General features: G+C 74.9%; 1 protein-coding gene across 2 annotated transcripts; it reads right to left on the bottom strand.

Annotated features, from left to right (window-relative positions):
- Positions 1-1,600: 1,600 nt before the first annotated feature.
- On the bottom strand, positions 1,601-13,896 carry ZBTB7B (zinc finger and BTB domain containing 7B). 2 transcript variants are annotated; one of them, XM_082332877.1, is made up of 3 exons: positions 13,816-13,896; positions 2,614-3,617; positions 1,601-2,167 (listed from the first exon to the last, which is right to left on the bottom strand). In XM_082332877.1, the coding sequence occupies exons 2-3, from the start codon at positions 3,609-3,611 to the stop codon at positions 1,747-1,749; spliced, it is 1,419 nt and encodes a 472-aa protein (XP_082189003.1). In that variant the 5' UTR covers positions 3,612-3,617; positions 13,816-13,896; the 3' UTR covers positions 1,601-1,746. The 2 variants fall into 2 exon arrangements, with proteins under 2 accessions (XP_082189003.1, XP_082189004.1); XM_082332878.1 differs by lacking the exon at positions 13,816-13,896 and adding an exon at positions 7,992-8,072.
- Positions 13,897-17,119: the final 3,223 nt, after the last annotated feature.

Here is a 17,119-nt window from a genome sequence, read left to right on the forward strand (position 1 = left end):
ATGTCCCCATCCCCATCCCCGTGGTGCCCCCAGCCCCTTGATCTCCCCATCCCCGCGGTGCCCCCAGCCCCTTGATGTCCCTGTCCCCATCCCTGTGGTGCCCCCAGCCCCCTGATGTCCCTGTCCCCGTCCCCGTGGTGCCTCCAGCCCCTTGATGTCCCCATCGCCATCCCCGCGGTGCCCCCAGCCCCTCGATGTCCCCATCCCCATTCCCGTGGTGCCCCCAGCCCCTCGATGTCCCCATCCCCGCAGTGCCCCTGGCCCCTCAATGTCCCCGTCCCCATCCCTGCGGTGCCCCTGTCCCCGCAGTGCCCCCAGCCCCTCGATGTCCCCATTGCCATCCCCACGGTGCCCCCAGCCCCTCGATGTCCCCAGCCCCAGCCCATGGTGTCCCCAGCCCCATTCCCGTGGTGCCCCCAGCCCCTTGATGTCCCCATCCCCGCGGTGCCCCTGGCCCCTCGATGTCCCCGTCCCCATCCCTGTGGTGCCCCCGGCCCCTCGATGTCCCCATCCCCAGTCCCATGGTGCCCCCAGCCCCTCAGTGTCCCTGTCCCCATCCCTGTGGTGCCCCTGGCCCCTCGATGTCCCCGTCCCCATCCCTGTGGTGCCCCCAGCCCCTCGATGTCCCTGTCCCCAGCCCCGCTCATTCCCAGGCCCGAGCAGAGCTGCTCCGGGGAGGGGGCGCGGGGCGGACAGACAGCCGGGCGCGGGGGGGGTCCCTGCTTCTCCGTTTATTACCAGGCAGCCTTCGTTTAAAAAAACAAACACAAACAGACAGACAGACAGACAGAGGCGACCCGGCGGGGCGGGGGGGCAGCCGCCCGCCGATTATTCATTTGGTTCCTGACACCAGAGAGGTTCAAGTAGCCGAAAATTTCAAGTTCACCATAAGGCACTTTAAAGCCACGACGGGAGCCGAGCCCCTCGTCCCCATCACCCCTCCCGGCACCCCATGGCAAGGGACAGACGCGCGGGGGCCGGGCAGCGCTGGCGGGCAGCAGCGAGGGGCCTGGGGGGGGGGAATATATTACATCATCTTTTTAAATATAGATAAAACTCTTATTTTTAGGCAAATAGTGCCTAGGCCCCTGCTCCCCCCGGGGGGCTGCGCCCTGGGGGGGGGGGGATGTGCAAAGGGCAGAGGGGTGACCGCTGGGGCCCGGTCACCCCCGGGAGGGTCCCACAGGGCCGGGGGGGGGGGGTTTGGGGTGGGGGGGGTCGGGTGGGGGCCGGGGCTGCCCCGCACCCGGGTGGGCTCACCCGAAATAGTGCAACCAAGAGAAAGCAGCCGGGAGTGCAGGGGCGAGGGGGGGCTCGCCGGGGAGGGGCTGCTCGGGATGGGGAACGGGGGGGGGACACAAGCTATGTACAGCGCGGGGCGGCGGCCCCCCCCTCCCCGGTAACCGGTTACCGGTGGGGGGGAGACCCCACCCGGTCCCGGCCCCGCTGGGGGGGGGGCATCCACGGGGGGGGGTTGGGGGGGGGCACCCCGGTCCCGCTTCCACCCCCCCGCAACCGGGGCTCCGCCACCCGGGCACGGCGGGGGGGCCCGGGTATGACAGGGAGGGGGTGCGGGCACGGTGGGGACCCCCCCCCACCCCATTGTGCAAATCGGCCAGGGGGGAATTTCCCCCTTTGCATAACTGGGAACGAACCGTGACGGGAAAAACGGGAACAGAAACCCCGGCGGGCACGGCACGGCTTGGCACGGCGCAGCACGGCATGACGCCCGCCGTCGCGGCGGCCCTACGCCGTCTCCACCGGCACGGCGTCGTCCGGCTGGGGCCCTTCCTCGCCCTCCGGCTCCTCTTCCTCCTCCTCGGGCCGTCCCGGACCCCAATAGCGGGCGATGGAGAGGCGCAGCCCCTCCAACCGCCCGTTGGAGAGGTCAAGGCCGGGGGGTCCGGCGGGCGGCGGAGGCGGCTCGTCGCGGCGGCGGCGGCGGGTCCGCACCTCCAGGCAGTTCTGGCCCTTGAGGTGCCGCTGGAGGTGGTCGTCCTTGGCGAAGGCCTTGTGGCAGAGGTAGCACTCGTAGGGCCGGGCGCCCGTGTGCAGGTGCATGTGGTTCTTCAGGTCGTAGCTGTGCAGAAAGCGGGCGCTGCAGTGCTGGCAGGAGTACGGCCGCTCGCCCGTGTGCTTGCGCATGTGGATCTTCAGCTTGTCGTTCCTGCGGGGAGAAGGCAGATGTTGGCACGGGGCCGCCGGCTACCGGCAGCCGCCTGGCCGCGGCAGGCAGGGGAACGGTGCGGGCAGCCCCGCGGCAGGGATGCTCTGCAGGGCGCGGGGGTCCGGGTGCTGTGACCACGTCGTGGCCACCCAGCCGGGGCGCATGGGGACGGCTGCGGCACCGGCAGGGGTGGGAAATGGGTCCCCGTGTTGCACCGCGCCGGGGACGCAGCCGGGTGCCGGCAGGGGAGGCGTGGCGGGGGGACGCTGCCGGGTGCCTGGGCGGCAGGCAGGGAGGGTGGGTCTGGCAGCACCCATGGGGTGCAGAAGAGCCCACGGACCTGCGCTGAACCACGGCGGGGACGCAGCCAGGCGCCGGCAGGGCTGGCAGCGCGGGTGCCGGGGGGGATGCCGTCAGGCAGGGAGGGTCTGTCCGGCAGCACTCACCGTGTGAAGCGGACCCCGCAGACCTGGCAGGCGAAGGGCTTCTCGCCCGTGTGCGTGCGCATGTGGCGGGGCAGTTTGCCGGCGCCGTGGATGACCTTGTGGCAGACGGGGCACTCCTGGGGCATCTGCGAACGGCGTTTGCGCACCAGCTTGTCGGGCGTATCCAGCCCGGGCGCCAGCGACTCGTGGTGCAGCGAGCTCAGGTACGCCATCAGGTCGGGGTCAATGGCGTCCTCGTCGGAGGCGGCCTCCTCGGGGGACAGGGAGGGCTGGTAGGGGAAGGGGAAGGGGTGCGGGGGCAGCTCCTCTTCCTCGGGCAGCTCTAAGCTCTCGTAGGGCAGGGGCAGCCCCTCGGGCAGGGGGGGTGAGGGCGGCCGGGGAGGCAGCGGGGGGCTGCCGCAGCCCTCGGCCTCGGCGGGCGGCTCCTCGGCGTGGTTGCTGAGCTGGGCGCCGCGGGCTTGCAGGAACTTGCGGGTCTTCTTGCTGCGGCGGGCGGCGGGGCGGGGGGGCGGCGGGGCGGGCGCCTCGCCCTCGGGGAAGGCGGCGAAAGCCTCCAGGTAACGGCGGGCGCGCTCGCAGTCGCCGTCATCGGGGCCGGGCGCCTCCATCCCGTTGCCCTGCAGGATCTCCACGCAGGCGGCGATCACGCAGGGGATCTCCAGCAACCGGGCGGCACGCAGCACCTCGCCCATGTTGGCGCTGCTGATGGTGAGCGTGGCCGTGTAGGCGAACTCCAACAACGCGCCCAGCGCCTCCGGCCCCACGAAGTCCAGCTCGCAGACGTCCTGCCCCGGCCCCGGCCCGGCAAAGAGCTTCTTGAAGTAGCGGCTGGAGGCGGCCAGGACGGCGCGGTGGGTGCGGTACTCCAGCCCCTGCGTCTTGATGGTGACGTCGCAGAGCAGCCCCAGCTGCCGCTGCTCATTCAGGCAGCTCAGCAGCTCGCTGCTGTGCTCGGGGAAGGGGATGCCGATGAGGTCGTCCTCCGGGCTGGCCATCATCGTCACCTGCGGGAAGGACGGGACGCTTGCCGACCGGCACCGGAACCGGCCAAAAGACGGCGCTCGGAGGAAACGCCACGGCTGAAGCATCAGCTCTACCACGAAGCCGGGGTGCGAGGAAACCTCGCGTGGTGCTCGGCGGCGGTGGCACCCGGGACCGGGGTTTCGGTGGGACACCGAACCGGGGCACGCTGGGGGCCCGGGGGCTGCCCTCACCCCCCTCCCCACACCCCACGGCGAGGTTGGCGGGCAGCAGGCCCCCCGCCGCAGCCCCCCGCGCTTCCTCCGCCGCCAGCGTCTGGCCGCCCGCGCCGCCCCCCGCGCCACCACAGCAAAGGGGGAAATCTCAGCGCGGTGCCTTTGAACGGTGCCGAGGCGCGGCGTTTCCTGCGCCAGCCCACCCACCCCCCCCGGCCCCCCGGCACGGCCGGGTGCAGCCGCCGGCTCCCGGCAGCCCCGTCCTGGGAACGCGGGCCTCGCCGGCGGCGGGCGCGGGTGGGCGGGCGAGTGCCGGGAAGAGGGCCCTGAGGGCCGGGGGCCGCCCCGCGGAGCCCAGCCGGGCTGGGAACGGGGGCCACGCTTCCTGCCACCGCAGATTAGGATCAGCACCCGCGCCGCCGGTTTCTGCCCCCGCTCCCGGTGGGGGCCCGGCCCCCTCCCTCCCCCTTTGCCCCAGCCCGGGGCCGCTCCTCGCCCAGCCAAGCCCTGCCTGTGCGAGCCGGGCCTTTCCCACGCTGCAGCTGGCAGGGCTTGGCCTCAGCCGTAAACCCGGCACTGCCGGCACTGGCACCCAGGGTGCCGTGGTGCCGCACTGGGGACCCGTCCATCCCCACGGAGCCGGCGTGGGCAGGCGATGGAGGCTGTGGAAAGAGGGAGCCCACCGCCCTCCCGACCCGCAGGCAGGGTACAGGCAGCAGCGGCAGCTCCGGTGCTGCAACCTGGCCTGCGACCCCATGCCCAAGCATGGGTAATGCTGTGCCGGCTGTCTGGTGCTGCTGGGTGGCACCAGGGCCGCTGGGTGACACCGGGGTGGGAGGGCCGTCCGGCGGCCGCAGTGCTGCCTGCACCCTGGAGAAGGCAGAGGCAGGCACGCAGCACCGCCATGTCCAGGCTCATGGTGCTGCCAGAGCCGTGCCGTGCCACGCTGAGCCGAGCCAAGCCACGGCGGATGGTGGCACGGCGCACTGGACATCGCCGAGCCGCACCAGGCCGCGCTGAGCTGCTCCAGGCCCATCCGAACTGAACCCCGCCACGCCGTGCCGGCCCATGCCAAGCCACGCTGTGCCGTCGGCGGGCGCGGGGGACGTGCCCCCTCTTGCCCGCGGAGGGGCGGCGCGGCCGGCGGCCCCTGGCGCAGGGGCCCATCCCCGCGCCGGCCGCTCCCTGCGCTTGGGCGGCCGCCAGCTGGGGCTGCCTCGGCAGGCGGCTGGGAACGGCCCCGGAGCAACCGGCTGCGGAGCCGCCCCAGCCGCTGCCGAGCAGGCCCGACCGGCAGGGCAGGCGGTAGCCGCCCCTGAAACTGGGAGCCGGGCAGTGCCGACCGCCCGTGATGCCGGCGCCAGTGCCGAGAACCCGTGGCCACCCCCCGGTGCTTGCCAGGAGCCCGTCCTGCCGCCGGCCGGGGTCCCCGCTGCCCACCGGGGCGGGGGCGAGCGGATTAGGGGCGATTAAGCCATCAGGGCCCCGGGAGCCAACAGGCAGCGACAGCCCCCGGTTGGATTAGGCAGGATTAGCAGCGGGGGCAGGATTAGGGGAGGCGAGCGCCCCGTGCCGTGGCTCAGGCGGCCGGGGACAGGCGACAGGGACGTGGTGCCCGCCGAGGGCACCCCGGAGCCCTGCGGACCCCCAGGGCGGTCACAAGCGGTGCCACCCGGATCCTCCATCGCTGCCTCCCCCGGCCAAACCGCGATGGCAGCGGGATGGACCCCCCTGGCCCCCGGTCCCCGCGAGACGCCGGGCACGGGGCGCCCGCAGGGCTCTTCCTGCCTGCAGGGCCGGGGCTGGCACGTGCCCATGCCGGGGCTCCTGCACCGGCGGGTGCCCGGGCCCGGTGCAGCAGCCGAGGCCCCAGCCGTACCCCGGCGGGTGGCGGGGTGCTCCGAGGAACAGGCACGGCCACCGGCCTCGCCGTGCCACGGTGCAGGCGGGAGCGGCCTCGGCGCTGTCAGTGCCGTGGAGCTCACCGGCGGAGGCACGGCTCCGCCCGGCGAGGGAGCCGGGACCCCCGTGAGCGGCCGCGGGGCCGGATGCCTGCGGACGAGGGTGCAGGGCTGGAGCAGGGCGGGGGCGAGGCGGCGGCAGGAGGGGGATTTTCCATCGCACCAAACCGCCTGTTACGGCTTCTTCCCCGACACCCCCCGCCCCCCCGCGCATCCTCCCCGCTGGAGCGAAGTCACATGCTGAGCGGGTGCTGCCATCGAGGAGATCGCAGTGGCGATAAGGAAATGGGGGGGGATGAGGTGTGAGGGTGCCGGAGCCGCCCCCGGCCCCCCGGCCTTCCCTGGCCGGCGCCGGAGACGATGGCGCAGGGGGCACGGGTTGGGGAGGGGGCCGGCGGCGATGCCCGTGCCCCCGCCGCGCCAGGGCTTTCTCGGTTACGTCAATGCCTGCGGCCGGGCCTGTTTCAGCTGCGGCAGCCGCACGGGGCCGGGGAAAGGGGGGGGTCGCTCCCCACGCTGAGCCGGTTCCCGTACCGGGGCAGGTGGCAGCAGGAACAATGCCTGCCCGGGTCACCCTGACATCCCGCCACCAGCCCGTGCCGCCTGGCACAACCGCAGCCAGCCCCCGTTCACCTGCCAGCACCCCCCCGCCCCGGGGGTCCGGCCGCCCCGGTCCGGCCGCACGCAGCAGGGTGGGGGTCCGGCCCTGCAGCACCCACCCTGCGCGGGGAACGGCTACGTCCCGTGCCACCAAGCCGGGACGGCACCATGCACGTGGGCACGGTGCCAGCCTGTGCCGGGCACCGGCCCCGGCTTGGGGACGGTGGGAGATGTGGGGTGGGAGGGGGTGCCTGGGGGGTCCCCCCGCCTGCTCCCCCATGGGGAAGGGGGAACGGGGGTCCCAGGGAGCGCGGCCCCCACCCCGAGCTGCTACCGAGTGCCGCTGCTTTCGGTCACAAGAGTCACAAACGCTGTCGAGGGACTTCACAGCCGCACTGGGGAGGATGAGTCACCCAGGAAGGGGAGCGCGGCGCCAGCCACCGACCCGGCCCCCGGCCCCTCGCCCCGCAGGGGCCCCTCGCCCTTCGGGAGCCGGGAAGGGGAGCCGGGTGTCCGGGCCGTGCATCTCCCCCCACCCATCACCCTGCCCGAAGCTGGCGGGGAGCAGCGGTGGCCCCCGGCGCGGTGCAGCGGGGTGGCATGGCTGCGGGGCGGGGGGCTGCGCAGCCCCCCTGCCCGCCCGGCGGGGAAGGCGGTGGGCCGGGGAATGGCCGGGCTGGTGGCCCTAAAGCAGGCACGTGCCAAAGGCGTGCCGGGGGTCCCGGTGCTGGAGGGGAGGCGGGCAGGGAAGCGGTCCCGCTCTTTGAAAGAAGAAGAAAACAGCGAGCAGAGAGGAAAGGAAATGGTTTGAAGAGAGAGGAGGATAAACAGACCCCCCCCGCCCCACGGCGCCGGGGAGCGAGCCCCACGGCACCGCCCTGGCCCCCCGCTGCCGTCCGGCTCCTCGTGCCCGCAGTGCCAGCCGGAGAGCTCCCGGTCCCCAGGCACCTCAAGCGCCTCGCGGGCACGGCCGTGCGCCGTGGCCAAGGCACGGCAGCCATCAGCACCGGGGAAGGCGCTCCGAGCGCCGCGGCCCAGGTCTGCCTCCGCACCCAGCCGGCGCTGCCCGGCGCAGCTCCCGGGGCCCGGTGCCAGCCTGGCACGATAGCCGGGCTGGAGGCTGGGCACAGGCAGCCCTGCCGCGGCGGAGCAAGCGGCTGCAGAACCAATGGCGTCCGCGGTGCCAACCCCGGCACCTGCAGCGGGGACGAGCAGCTGCCGGCCCAGCCGAGCCCCCGTGCCGGCCCCTCACCCACCGGCCCCGTGCTGGCATCACGGTCCCCTCCCGCTGCCAAAACCTTCCCTGCCACCCTGGCCAGGCAGAGGCGCGTCCGGCTGCCCGGCATCGCTGCCGCAGGGTGCAGGCTCCGCTCTGCCAGGCCGCGGTGACCCGTACCTCGCCGCCAGTCCCTTCCCTTCCATTCCAGTCCCATCCCATCCCACCAGCAGCAAGGGCGGTGCAGGGCTTGGGCGACGCCAGCATCCCGGCAGCCTCCCGGTCGGTGCCAGAGCAGCCGTGCCTGTCCCTCCCCGCGCCCGGTGGTACAACGCCAGGTCCCCGCCGCCCCGGCACCTTCTCCGCCACGACGGCTGGTGGCGGCGAGGTGGGCGCGCGGCTCACCTGGTGCGCGTCCCGGCGTGGCTCGGCGCTGTGCCGCAGCCGGGTCGGCGGCCCGCGAGCGGCAGGGAGGGGAAGGCAGGGTGCTGTGTGAACTTGGCCCCGCTCCCCGCTGCACTTGAGCGCAGGATCCCACCTCAAAAGGAGTCGACGCCCACACCCCGGGTCACGCACCTCCCAGCCCCGCTTCCCAGAACACACACGGCATTAACCCTTCGCGGCCGGCGCCGTGCCGCGGGGCGCCAACCCGGAACCGGGCAGGGGGCATCCCCCGGCCCCTTCCCGCGGGAGGAAATTCCCGGCACCGGCAGGACAGGCGTCCCGTGCCGCGGGCATCCCCTCCCTGACACCGGCATCGTCTCCCCGCCGCCTGCCCCGGCCTCCTGCGCCGAGGTGTCGGACGGGCCCTCGCCCTCCCGCCGCCCCGGGGCAGGGCGCTGGGTGCTCGCCGCTGGCCGCGGCCGGCCCCGACCGAGCCGGGAGGGCGCCTGCGCTTGGCGGGAGCGGGCCTGCCACCGCAGGGCTGGGCTCGGTGCAGCGTGCCGTGGCCTGCCCGGCCGGCCCCGAAGCCGCCCCCCAACCCCGCAGATGCACGTCCCGCTCTGCCCCCGAAGCCCCACGGGGGACGCGGGACGCGCTGACCCAGGGAGGGGGCTCGGGGACAGCCCCGGCCGGGCTGCGTCGCCTGGTCCCCTCCGCTCCCCGGGCAGGGGCAGCCGCAGGGCACGGCCCCCCCGGCCCCCCGCTGGTTCGCGCAATCCCCCCCCCCCCATAATTACACCCTCTGCATCCCCAGCTAAACAGCAATTAATTAGCAGCCCGGGGAGTGCTCCCCACACCCCACCGCTGGCACCCAGCACCCGCCCCGGCCGCCCACACCAGCCCGGACGGGGCCGTGCTAGGGCGATGCGGTGGGGCTGTCCCACCGGGCTCCGGGCAGCCGTGCCGGTGCCGCCGGCAGCACGAGGCCGAGCAGAAAGGGGAAGAGCCCTGTGCCAGCGCAGCCGCGCAGCCGGGCAGGGAGGGGGCCTCTGGCCCCAGCAACGTTCGCGGAAAGAGCCGGGTTGTGCAAGAGCCCGACCACACGGGCGGGCAGCGGGGCCGGCAGGCGGGCAGAGGGGCAGCGACCGCGCCGGCATCTCGCCTGTGCGGGCCAGCACGCCCTGGCATGGCATCCCGCCTCCCCCATCACCGGGGCCCGAGTGCCGCGCAGGAGCCGGCCGTGCCGTCACGGGTCAACCCGACGTCCGGAGCGCAGGCAGCACGCGGCCGGGAGACAGCGGCGCTGCAGGCAGCCTTGCCCACCATGCCGCCGCGATGCTCCGGGCTGGCCGGCCGCCCCGGCACGGGGCACGGCGGGGGGCACGGCCCTCGGCCGGCGGCCCCAGCAGGGAGGGAGGGCCGCGGCACCTGCCTGCCAACCCTCCGCCTGCCCTTTGCTCCCCATAAAGGAGGGGAACGGCGCCAGCCCCCCCTGGCCCAGGTGTGCCAGGTGCTAAGGGCGGGAGATAAGGTGGGCGAGGCGGGCAGGGAGGGGCACGGCATGGGCACGCAGCCCTGACTCAGGGTTCCCGCTGGTGGCCAGGCCCCGCTGGGGTGAGTCACCACCGTCCCCCCCCACCCTGGGGGTGTCGCAACTGCCCACGCCGGCCGCAAACTGCTGCTCACCCCGGCTGGGGGGCACCAAGGGTGCCCACCCGGCGGGGACCAAGCCGTGGAGGTGCTGGCCTTTGGGGAGGATGGGCTGACCTTCATCCATCCTCCTCCGCGCTCCGCCCTTGCCTTGGCCAGCGGCACCCTGACCAGTGTCACCAGTGATGGGACAAGGCCCCATCCCGCACGCAGCTGGGACGGGCTCCGGCAGCATCCCGGCTCCTGCGCGGCACCAGCCTCTCTCCCGACGGCAGGACGGGCACCCCAGCCATGGGCATCCCCATCTCCCGCACCACGTCCCGACACGGGGGACCCCGACCTGCCAGGACAGGGGGTCCCACGGCCACCTGCTCGCCCATGGGTGGCCAAAATGCGGCTCAGGGCCTGTGGCCTCTGCGGGTCACCCCTGGGCTCCCCGCTGCGAGCGCCGCCATCCCCAGCGCCGGGAAGAGGCCACGCGAGGCCGGACACGGGCTGTCCCCGGCTGCTCTCTGCCGGGGTGACCCGGGGCGCGGGGCCACGCGCAGGCAGGAGCAGGCAGAGGGAGGGAAGGAGGGAAGGAAGGAAGGAAGGAAGGGGTTGCCGAAATGGAGCTCGAGGAGGGGGGAAACAGGAAGGAAACGGTCACCAGCAAACCCCACGCTCGATCACCCCGGCGCGGGGTGAAACCCACCCATGGGTCCCCCAGCGGCCGGGGGGCCAGGGCTGCGGTCAGGGCCGGCAGCGCTCGGAGGGGCTCCAAGCCCGGCCGGTGCCCAGGCCACCCCTGCCAGCACCGAGAGGGGCACGGTGGAGCCGGGCATCCCACCGCACCCCGCCTGGCACGGCCCAGCCCTGCCCAGGACCCTGCGGGGATGGAGCAAGACTCGGTTGCCCGCGGGCACCCCAGCAGCCTGGTCCCGGGCACAGGGATGCCGGTGGCAACAGGACGAGGCTGTGCCAGCCCTCAGCCTGGGACAGGCGGGCTTGCCCGCGGCTGGTCCCGTTTGCCGGCCCCAGGGTGAGCCGGCTCCGGTGCCGCTCGCCCCGCGGCACACAGTCACAGGAGCCCCTTGGAGGGCAGCCAGACCCCCGGGTCCCCCTGTGACGCCTGGCCCCGGGGTGGTGGCATCTCCTCCCCGCCGTGGGGTCCCTGTCCTCACAGCACCCCAGGCGCTCAGCACCGCCAGCCGGAGCTGGTGCAGGACAGGCCCTGATGCTCCATCCCGGCAGCGGGGCGGTGCTGGTCCCAGTGGGGTCACCCGGCAAGGACAGTGCCAGCCCACGGCCCCCCCTCCACACCCCCCAAAATAGCCCGGCTTCCGCCCCCACGGCAGCTGCCTGCTGCCAGCTTCCCGCTGCCCACGGCTGATCCCGGGGGAGGGAAGGAGGGGGCAGGCAGCTCTAATCCCCCCCGAGCCCACGTAGCGCTGCCAGCGGGGCCGTGCCCGCCGCGGCCTCCCCGACCCATGCAGCGCCGCGAGCGAGGCTCCGGCCAGCCCTGCGCCGTGGGGAGGGCGACAGCCCCGGCCCCACGGCCGGTGGAGCGGAGCTGGGGGCAGCTGGCCGTGGAGCCCCGCTGCGGCACGCAGGGCCGTCCCTGAGCCGTCGCCAGCCCTGAGCCCCACTGGGATGTCCCCAGCGTGCCGGCTGGCTCGGCACAGCCCCGGCAGGACGGGAATCCCCTTCCCCTCCCCTCCTCAGCCCCGGTGCGAGCCAGAAGCGGAGCATCCTCCTGCCCGTCCTCACCGCGGCCCCCAGCCCCGGGTCCCTGGGGATTCACATGGGAGGGGAACCGAAGCAAAATTGCCGGGGCGCCGCCGTACCCACCGCATGCCAGCCAGCCCGGCCGCGCTCCCCAGCCCGCCGGCACCCAGGGCAGGCAGCGTCCGGCACCCACCCTGCCTGGGACCCAGCGCCCGGCAGCAGGACCCCATACTCACCGTCCCCTCCAGCCGCTGCCCATGGGGCCTGGGGACACGGCGGGGACAGCCGGGGCAGAGCGGAGCACGCAGCGTAGCCGAGGCTGCCGGGAGAGGCCAGCGCTCGCCTGACCTACTTCTCCTTCCGCATCACCTGCTTTCATTTTCCCTCGCCACGGCTCGGTCCCCCCGCCCGCCCACAGCCCCACCAAGTCACGCCACCGGCTCTGAAGGCACGGGGTGCCCAGGCCCCGCGGCTCCCGCCGCACCGGCGCGCACGCAAACCGGCCACCCGTCCCCGGACACGGAGCGTGGCCAGGCACCGGGCTCGCTGAAGGTCACCGGCCACGGCACCGGGCACGGCCACCTCCCCCGCTGCCTGCGCGGCCACCCAAGCGTCACCTCCCTGGCACGAAGCGAGTTTGACGGGTCTCAGCCCGGCCCCTCGCCGGGTCCTTCAGCCGCCCCGGGGCTCGCTGGGGTGTGGACACGCAGCTCCCGGGGCATGTCGGGGACGCCAGCGCTGCCGCGGGGAGCCAGGCGGGCGCCAACCCCCCAGACGGGGCGGCCTCCCCCGCCGGCACCCCGCCGGCTCCCGCGGTGGGGTTACCATGGAAAGGCGGCGGTGGCGGCGCAGGGGGAGCGCGGGCTCCCGGGGGCTCCCGCCAGCAGCCCGCGCGCTGCCAGGAGAGATTTCTCCGTGGTTTCATCATCCGCCGCCCTCCCCGAAGGAGAAGTTCCTGCTCCGCGCGCGGGGCAGCGGCCACCCCTCGAGGGCCGGGGCGGCGGGGGCCGCGCTGGCCCCGCACCCCCCGCCGCCCACCCCCGCCGCGCTCAGGCCCGTCGCGCTCGTGCCACGTGTGCACCGAGGGTGCACGGCACCAGCTGGCAGAGCCGCGCTGCCACGGCCTCGGGCTCAGCACCGCGGTGCTGCCAGCAAGCGGGGGGGGGGCAGCCAGCCTGCGCCCAGGCGGGTGGCTTCAGAGGGTCCCACCACGGACACCCCCCCACCCGCCAGTCACCTCCCCGCGCCGGGGGCTTCAACCGCGCCGCGGCCCCGTCCCCACCGAGGGCACCCCCAGCCCCAGCGCGGCCCCGCTGCCCCACACCCTCCCCTGCCCCACAGCTTCCCCTTCTCCACGCACCCACTTCAAGTTCCTGAGTGCAGCCCCTCCCTCCGCGCCCGGCACCGGCATCGCCGCCGCGGCCTCGAGTCACCGGCGGCTACCCCGTGCCTCCGCCAGCGCCAGGGGACCCCAACCCCGCTCCCCGGGAGCCCACAGCCCAGCCAGCCCGGCTGCGGCGGGGGAAACAGAGGCACGCCGAAACTCACCCTGCACCAAAGCCGGCACCGCGTCCCCTCGCCCAGCAAAAGCACCCGGCAAAAGCAGCCCCAGGTCAAGGGCGGCCGCGGCCCAAGACGGCGGCTCTCCTCCGGCGCGGGCCGCGGCGGGAGGGTAAATACCGCACCCCGCCCCGGGCAAACAGCCGGCTGGGGGCAGCCAGCCAGGGGGGACAGGTATGGCAGGGCTGGGTGCGCGCGGGGCAGAGTCCACCGGCGCTCGGCGGGTGCTACCGAACCACCGGGCCCAGTGGGCACCCCTCTGCGGACCCTCGGTGGCGGCGAGCAGCGAGGCACCCGCTGCCAGCGTGCCAGGCCCTGGCAGGTCACCGGTACGGCGCAGCGTGCCGGGACGTGGGGACACCCACCCTCTGTTCTACCGGTACCGGTGCAACCGGGGGCTCCCCGAGCTGCCTCACCGCCGCGCCGGTGCCGTCCCTACCCCGCGCACCCGGGGACGTGGCCGAGCTGCTCGCCGGACCGGGAAGAGCGGTGGGACACCGGCGGCACCCCGTCACCCGTGGGGTTGAGCCCACGGGGGACCCCACCACCGCAAGCGGACCCCGGTTTGGCAGCGGCCGCGGGGATCTGCCAGTGACACCGGTTTTCCCGTAGAGCTGTGAGGAAGCTGTGGGAATAACCCACGCGTGACCGGCACCCCACCCCACGGGCGATGTGGCCACCGGGTCCGGTACGGAGGGGCACCGGGCACCGACCGCTCCCGGCGCACGGGAACCGTGCGCCGGGAGCGGTCGGTGCCCGGTGCCCCGACCGTGCCCACCCCTCCGCCGGTCCCCGGTAGCATCCCGCAAAGCGCTCGCCGCACCGGTCCCGCTTACCGGTTGGTCGGGTACCTTCGTACAGACACCCCCCCCCCCCCCCCCGTCGGTGAGTCCGTCCGTCCGTCCGTCCGTTCCCACACGTCTCTCACCTGAGAACCCCGCCCTGAAGGCTACGGACCGGTCCCGGGGTTCCCGGCCCCGCCTCCGCCTTCACCTGCCGCCGCCGCCGCCGCCGCCGCGCCCCGCCCGCCCCCCCCCCACCCCCCCGCCACCGCCGCCGCCGCCGCCGCCGCCGGGGCTCCAGGAAGCGCCCGCCCCCGCCCCGCTCATTGGGCAGCGCGCCGGCGGTCCGGCCTCCTATTGGTGGGGGGGGCCGCCCATCAGCCCCCCCTCCACACCACGGGAGGGCGGGGGCCCCCCCGCCCCGGGACCGGGGCGCGGTGGGGTTGGGGGGGGGGGGGGAGCTGAGTCAGAGGCGCGGGACGGCGGGGATTAACGGGGCCGCGCTGGGCCCGGCCCCGGGGATGGCGGCGGGGGGAGCCCGGTACGGCCCCGCCGGCGCCTCGCCCGGTGCCAGGCGCCGAGCGCGCCCCGCCCGCTGCTGCGGCCGCCGAGCCCCGGGGCCGGGCCGCCCCGCTCCGCTCCGCCCCGGGGGGGCGGGGAACCGGGCACCGAGAACCGGGCAGCGGGGGGGAGATGGAGAACCGGGCACCGAGAACCGGGCACCGAGGGGGGGAGATGGAGAACCGGGCACCGAGAACCGGGCACCGAGGGGGGGAGATGCAGAACGGGGCACCGAGAACCGGGCACCGGGGTGGGGGATGGAGAACCGGGCACCGTGGGGGGGAGATGCAGAACCGGGCACCGAGAACCGGGCACTGGCGGGGGGTGTGGAGTACCGGGCATGGGGGGGGGCGGGGGAGATGGAGAACCGGGCACCGGGGGAGAGATGCAGAATCGGGCACCGAGAACCGGGCACCGGAGGGGGGGAGATGAAGAACTCGGCACCGAGAACCGGGCACTGGGAGACCGGGCACCGAGAACCGTGCACCGGGGGGGGAGATGCAGAACCGGGCACCGGGGCAGGGGATGAAGAACCGGGCACCGAGGGGGAGATGCAGAACCGGGCACCGAGAACCGGGCACCGGGGCGGGGGATGAAGAACGGGGCACCCGGGGAGGGGGAGATGGAGAACTCGGCACCGAGAACCGGGCACCGGGAGACCGGGCCGGGGGGGGAGGGAGAAGCGGGCCCGGGGAAGGCCGGGGGCCGGGGCTGCGGCGGGGCCCCCCCGTTCCCGGCGGCGCTGGGGCGGGGCGCGGCGGCCCCCCCCGGAGCGGCCCCTCCGCAGGTGCCGGGGCGGGGACCCCGCACAACCGGTTTGGCCGCCGCCGGTTCCCGGGAGGCAACGACGGCGGCGGGGCCGGGCCCGGCGTTCACCTCGCCTCACCCCGGCCCCCCCCGGCTCCTGACTCAGAGCCCGGCCGCTGCCCGGCGCTGGCGGAAAGTGTGAGGAGCCGGAGCCGCCGCCGCCGCCGCCGCCCCGGGGCTGCCAAGGCAAACACGGCCCCGCGCAGACGTTATGTCAGCCGGGGCGGGCGGGCGGCGCCGGGGGCGCCGCTCCAGCTCCCCCCCCGGTTCCTTCCCCCGCCCCCGGGGTCCCGGTACCGGGCACCTGCCGCCCATCCCGCCCGCTGCCTCCCCGGCCTCGCAACTCCGCTTCTCTCCTTTCCGTCCGTCTGTCTGTCCGTCCACCTGCCCCCCCCCCCCCCCGCACCTTCCCGTCTGTCCGTGCACCTGCATCACCTCCCAATGTCCGTCTGTCCGCCCCCCCCCCGCCCAGCCCGGCACCGACCCGCCGGGCTCGGGGCTCCCACGGTGGCGGAGGGGGGGGAACCGGCAGAAAATCCCCTCCGCCGCCCCCGCTCCCGCTCCCGCCGCCCCCAAACCGGCGTCCCACCGGCCGCCGCGCTCCGTCGGTGCCGGTACCGGAGCCCTCGCTACGCTCCCGGTAGCGCCCGTTCCCCCCGGGGGCGGCCCCGACGGCGCGGCCCGCACTCACCTCCTGCCCGCCGGGACGCGGCGGGAGCGGGGCCGGGCGGGGACCGGGCGGGGGCCGCGGAGCCGCCAGGCCCGTCTCAGCCGGGCCGGCGGCGTGGCAGGAAGGACCGGGCGGTCACCGAGGCCCGGCCGCGGCCGCCTGCAGAGGGCACTGCCGGTCCCCGGAGCCGAGCACCCGCGGGCGACCGGTTCGCCGGCCCGGCGCGGTACCGACACGCGTGGGGACACGGTGGCGTGGGGGGGGGCTTTGGTGCCGGTGGCACCGTTTATTGGGGTTACGAAGAGCCGAGGCAGCACGGGCACCGCGGGAGCCGCGCTCGCCCGCGGGGGCCCCCGCGCTGCCCCGGAGCTGGAGCGGCCCCCCCGGCCCCCGCCTCGGGAGACCGGGCCCCGGCCCCGAGCTCAGCCCCCGCCAGCCCCCACCCAGGGGGGCTGCCTGCCCCTCACCCATCCAGCTGTGCTCACCTGCCCCACACCCACCCAGGGTGCTGCCTGCCCCATGTCCATCCAGCTGTGCTCACCTGCCCCACACCCACCCAGGGGGGCTGCCTGCCCCATGTCCATCCAGCTGTGCTCACCTGCCCCACACCCATCCAGCTGTGCTCGCCTGCCCCAGCCTTCTCCAGCTGTGCTCGCCTGCCCCACACCCATCCAGCTGTGCTCACCTGCCCCACACCCATCCAGCTGTGCTCGCCTGCCCCAGCCTTCTCCAGCTGTGCTCGCCTGCCCCACACCCATCCAGCTGTGCTCGCCTGCCCCAGCCTTCTCCAGCTGTGCTCACCTGCCCCACATCCATCCAGCTGTGCTCACCTGCCCCACACCCATCCAGCTGTGCTCGCCTGCCCCAGAACCTGCCCCAGCCCTCTCCAGCTGTGCTCAGCTGCCCCACATCCATCCAGCTGTGCTCACCTACCCCACACCCATCCAGCTGTGCTCACCTGCCCCACACTCACTCCAGCTGTGCTCACCTGCCCCACACCCATCCAGCTGTGCTCACCTGCCCCACATCCATCCAGCTGTGCTCACCTGCCCCACACTCACTCCAGCTGTGCTCACCTGCCCCACACCCATCCAGCTGTGCTCGCCTGCCCCACACTCACTCCAGCTGTGCTCACCTGCCCCACACCCATCCAGCTGTGCTCGCCTGCCCCATGCCCCCAGCTGTGCTCGCCTGCCCCAGAACCCGCCCCAGCCCTCTCCAGCTGTGCTCAGCTGCCCCTCACCCATCCAGCTGTGCTCAGCTGCCCCTCACCCATCCAGCTGTGCTCGCCTGCCCCTCGCCCCCAGCTCGCCCCGCGTCCCTCCACGCCTGCCACGGCCCCCAGCCCCCTCCCCCGCCCTGGGGCTCTGCCCCACCCCCTCCCTCCCGCGGCCCCCGCCCCCCCCCACCCT

The sequence above is a fragment of the Platalea leucorodia genome, assembly GCF_965183815.1.
Source record: "Platalea leucorodia genome assembly, chromosome: 24".
Taxonomy (NCBI): Eukaryota; Metazoa; Chordata; class Aves; order Pelecaniformes; family Threskiornithidae; genus Platalea; species Platalea leucorodia.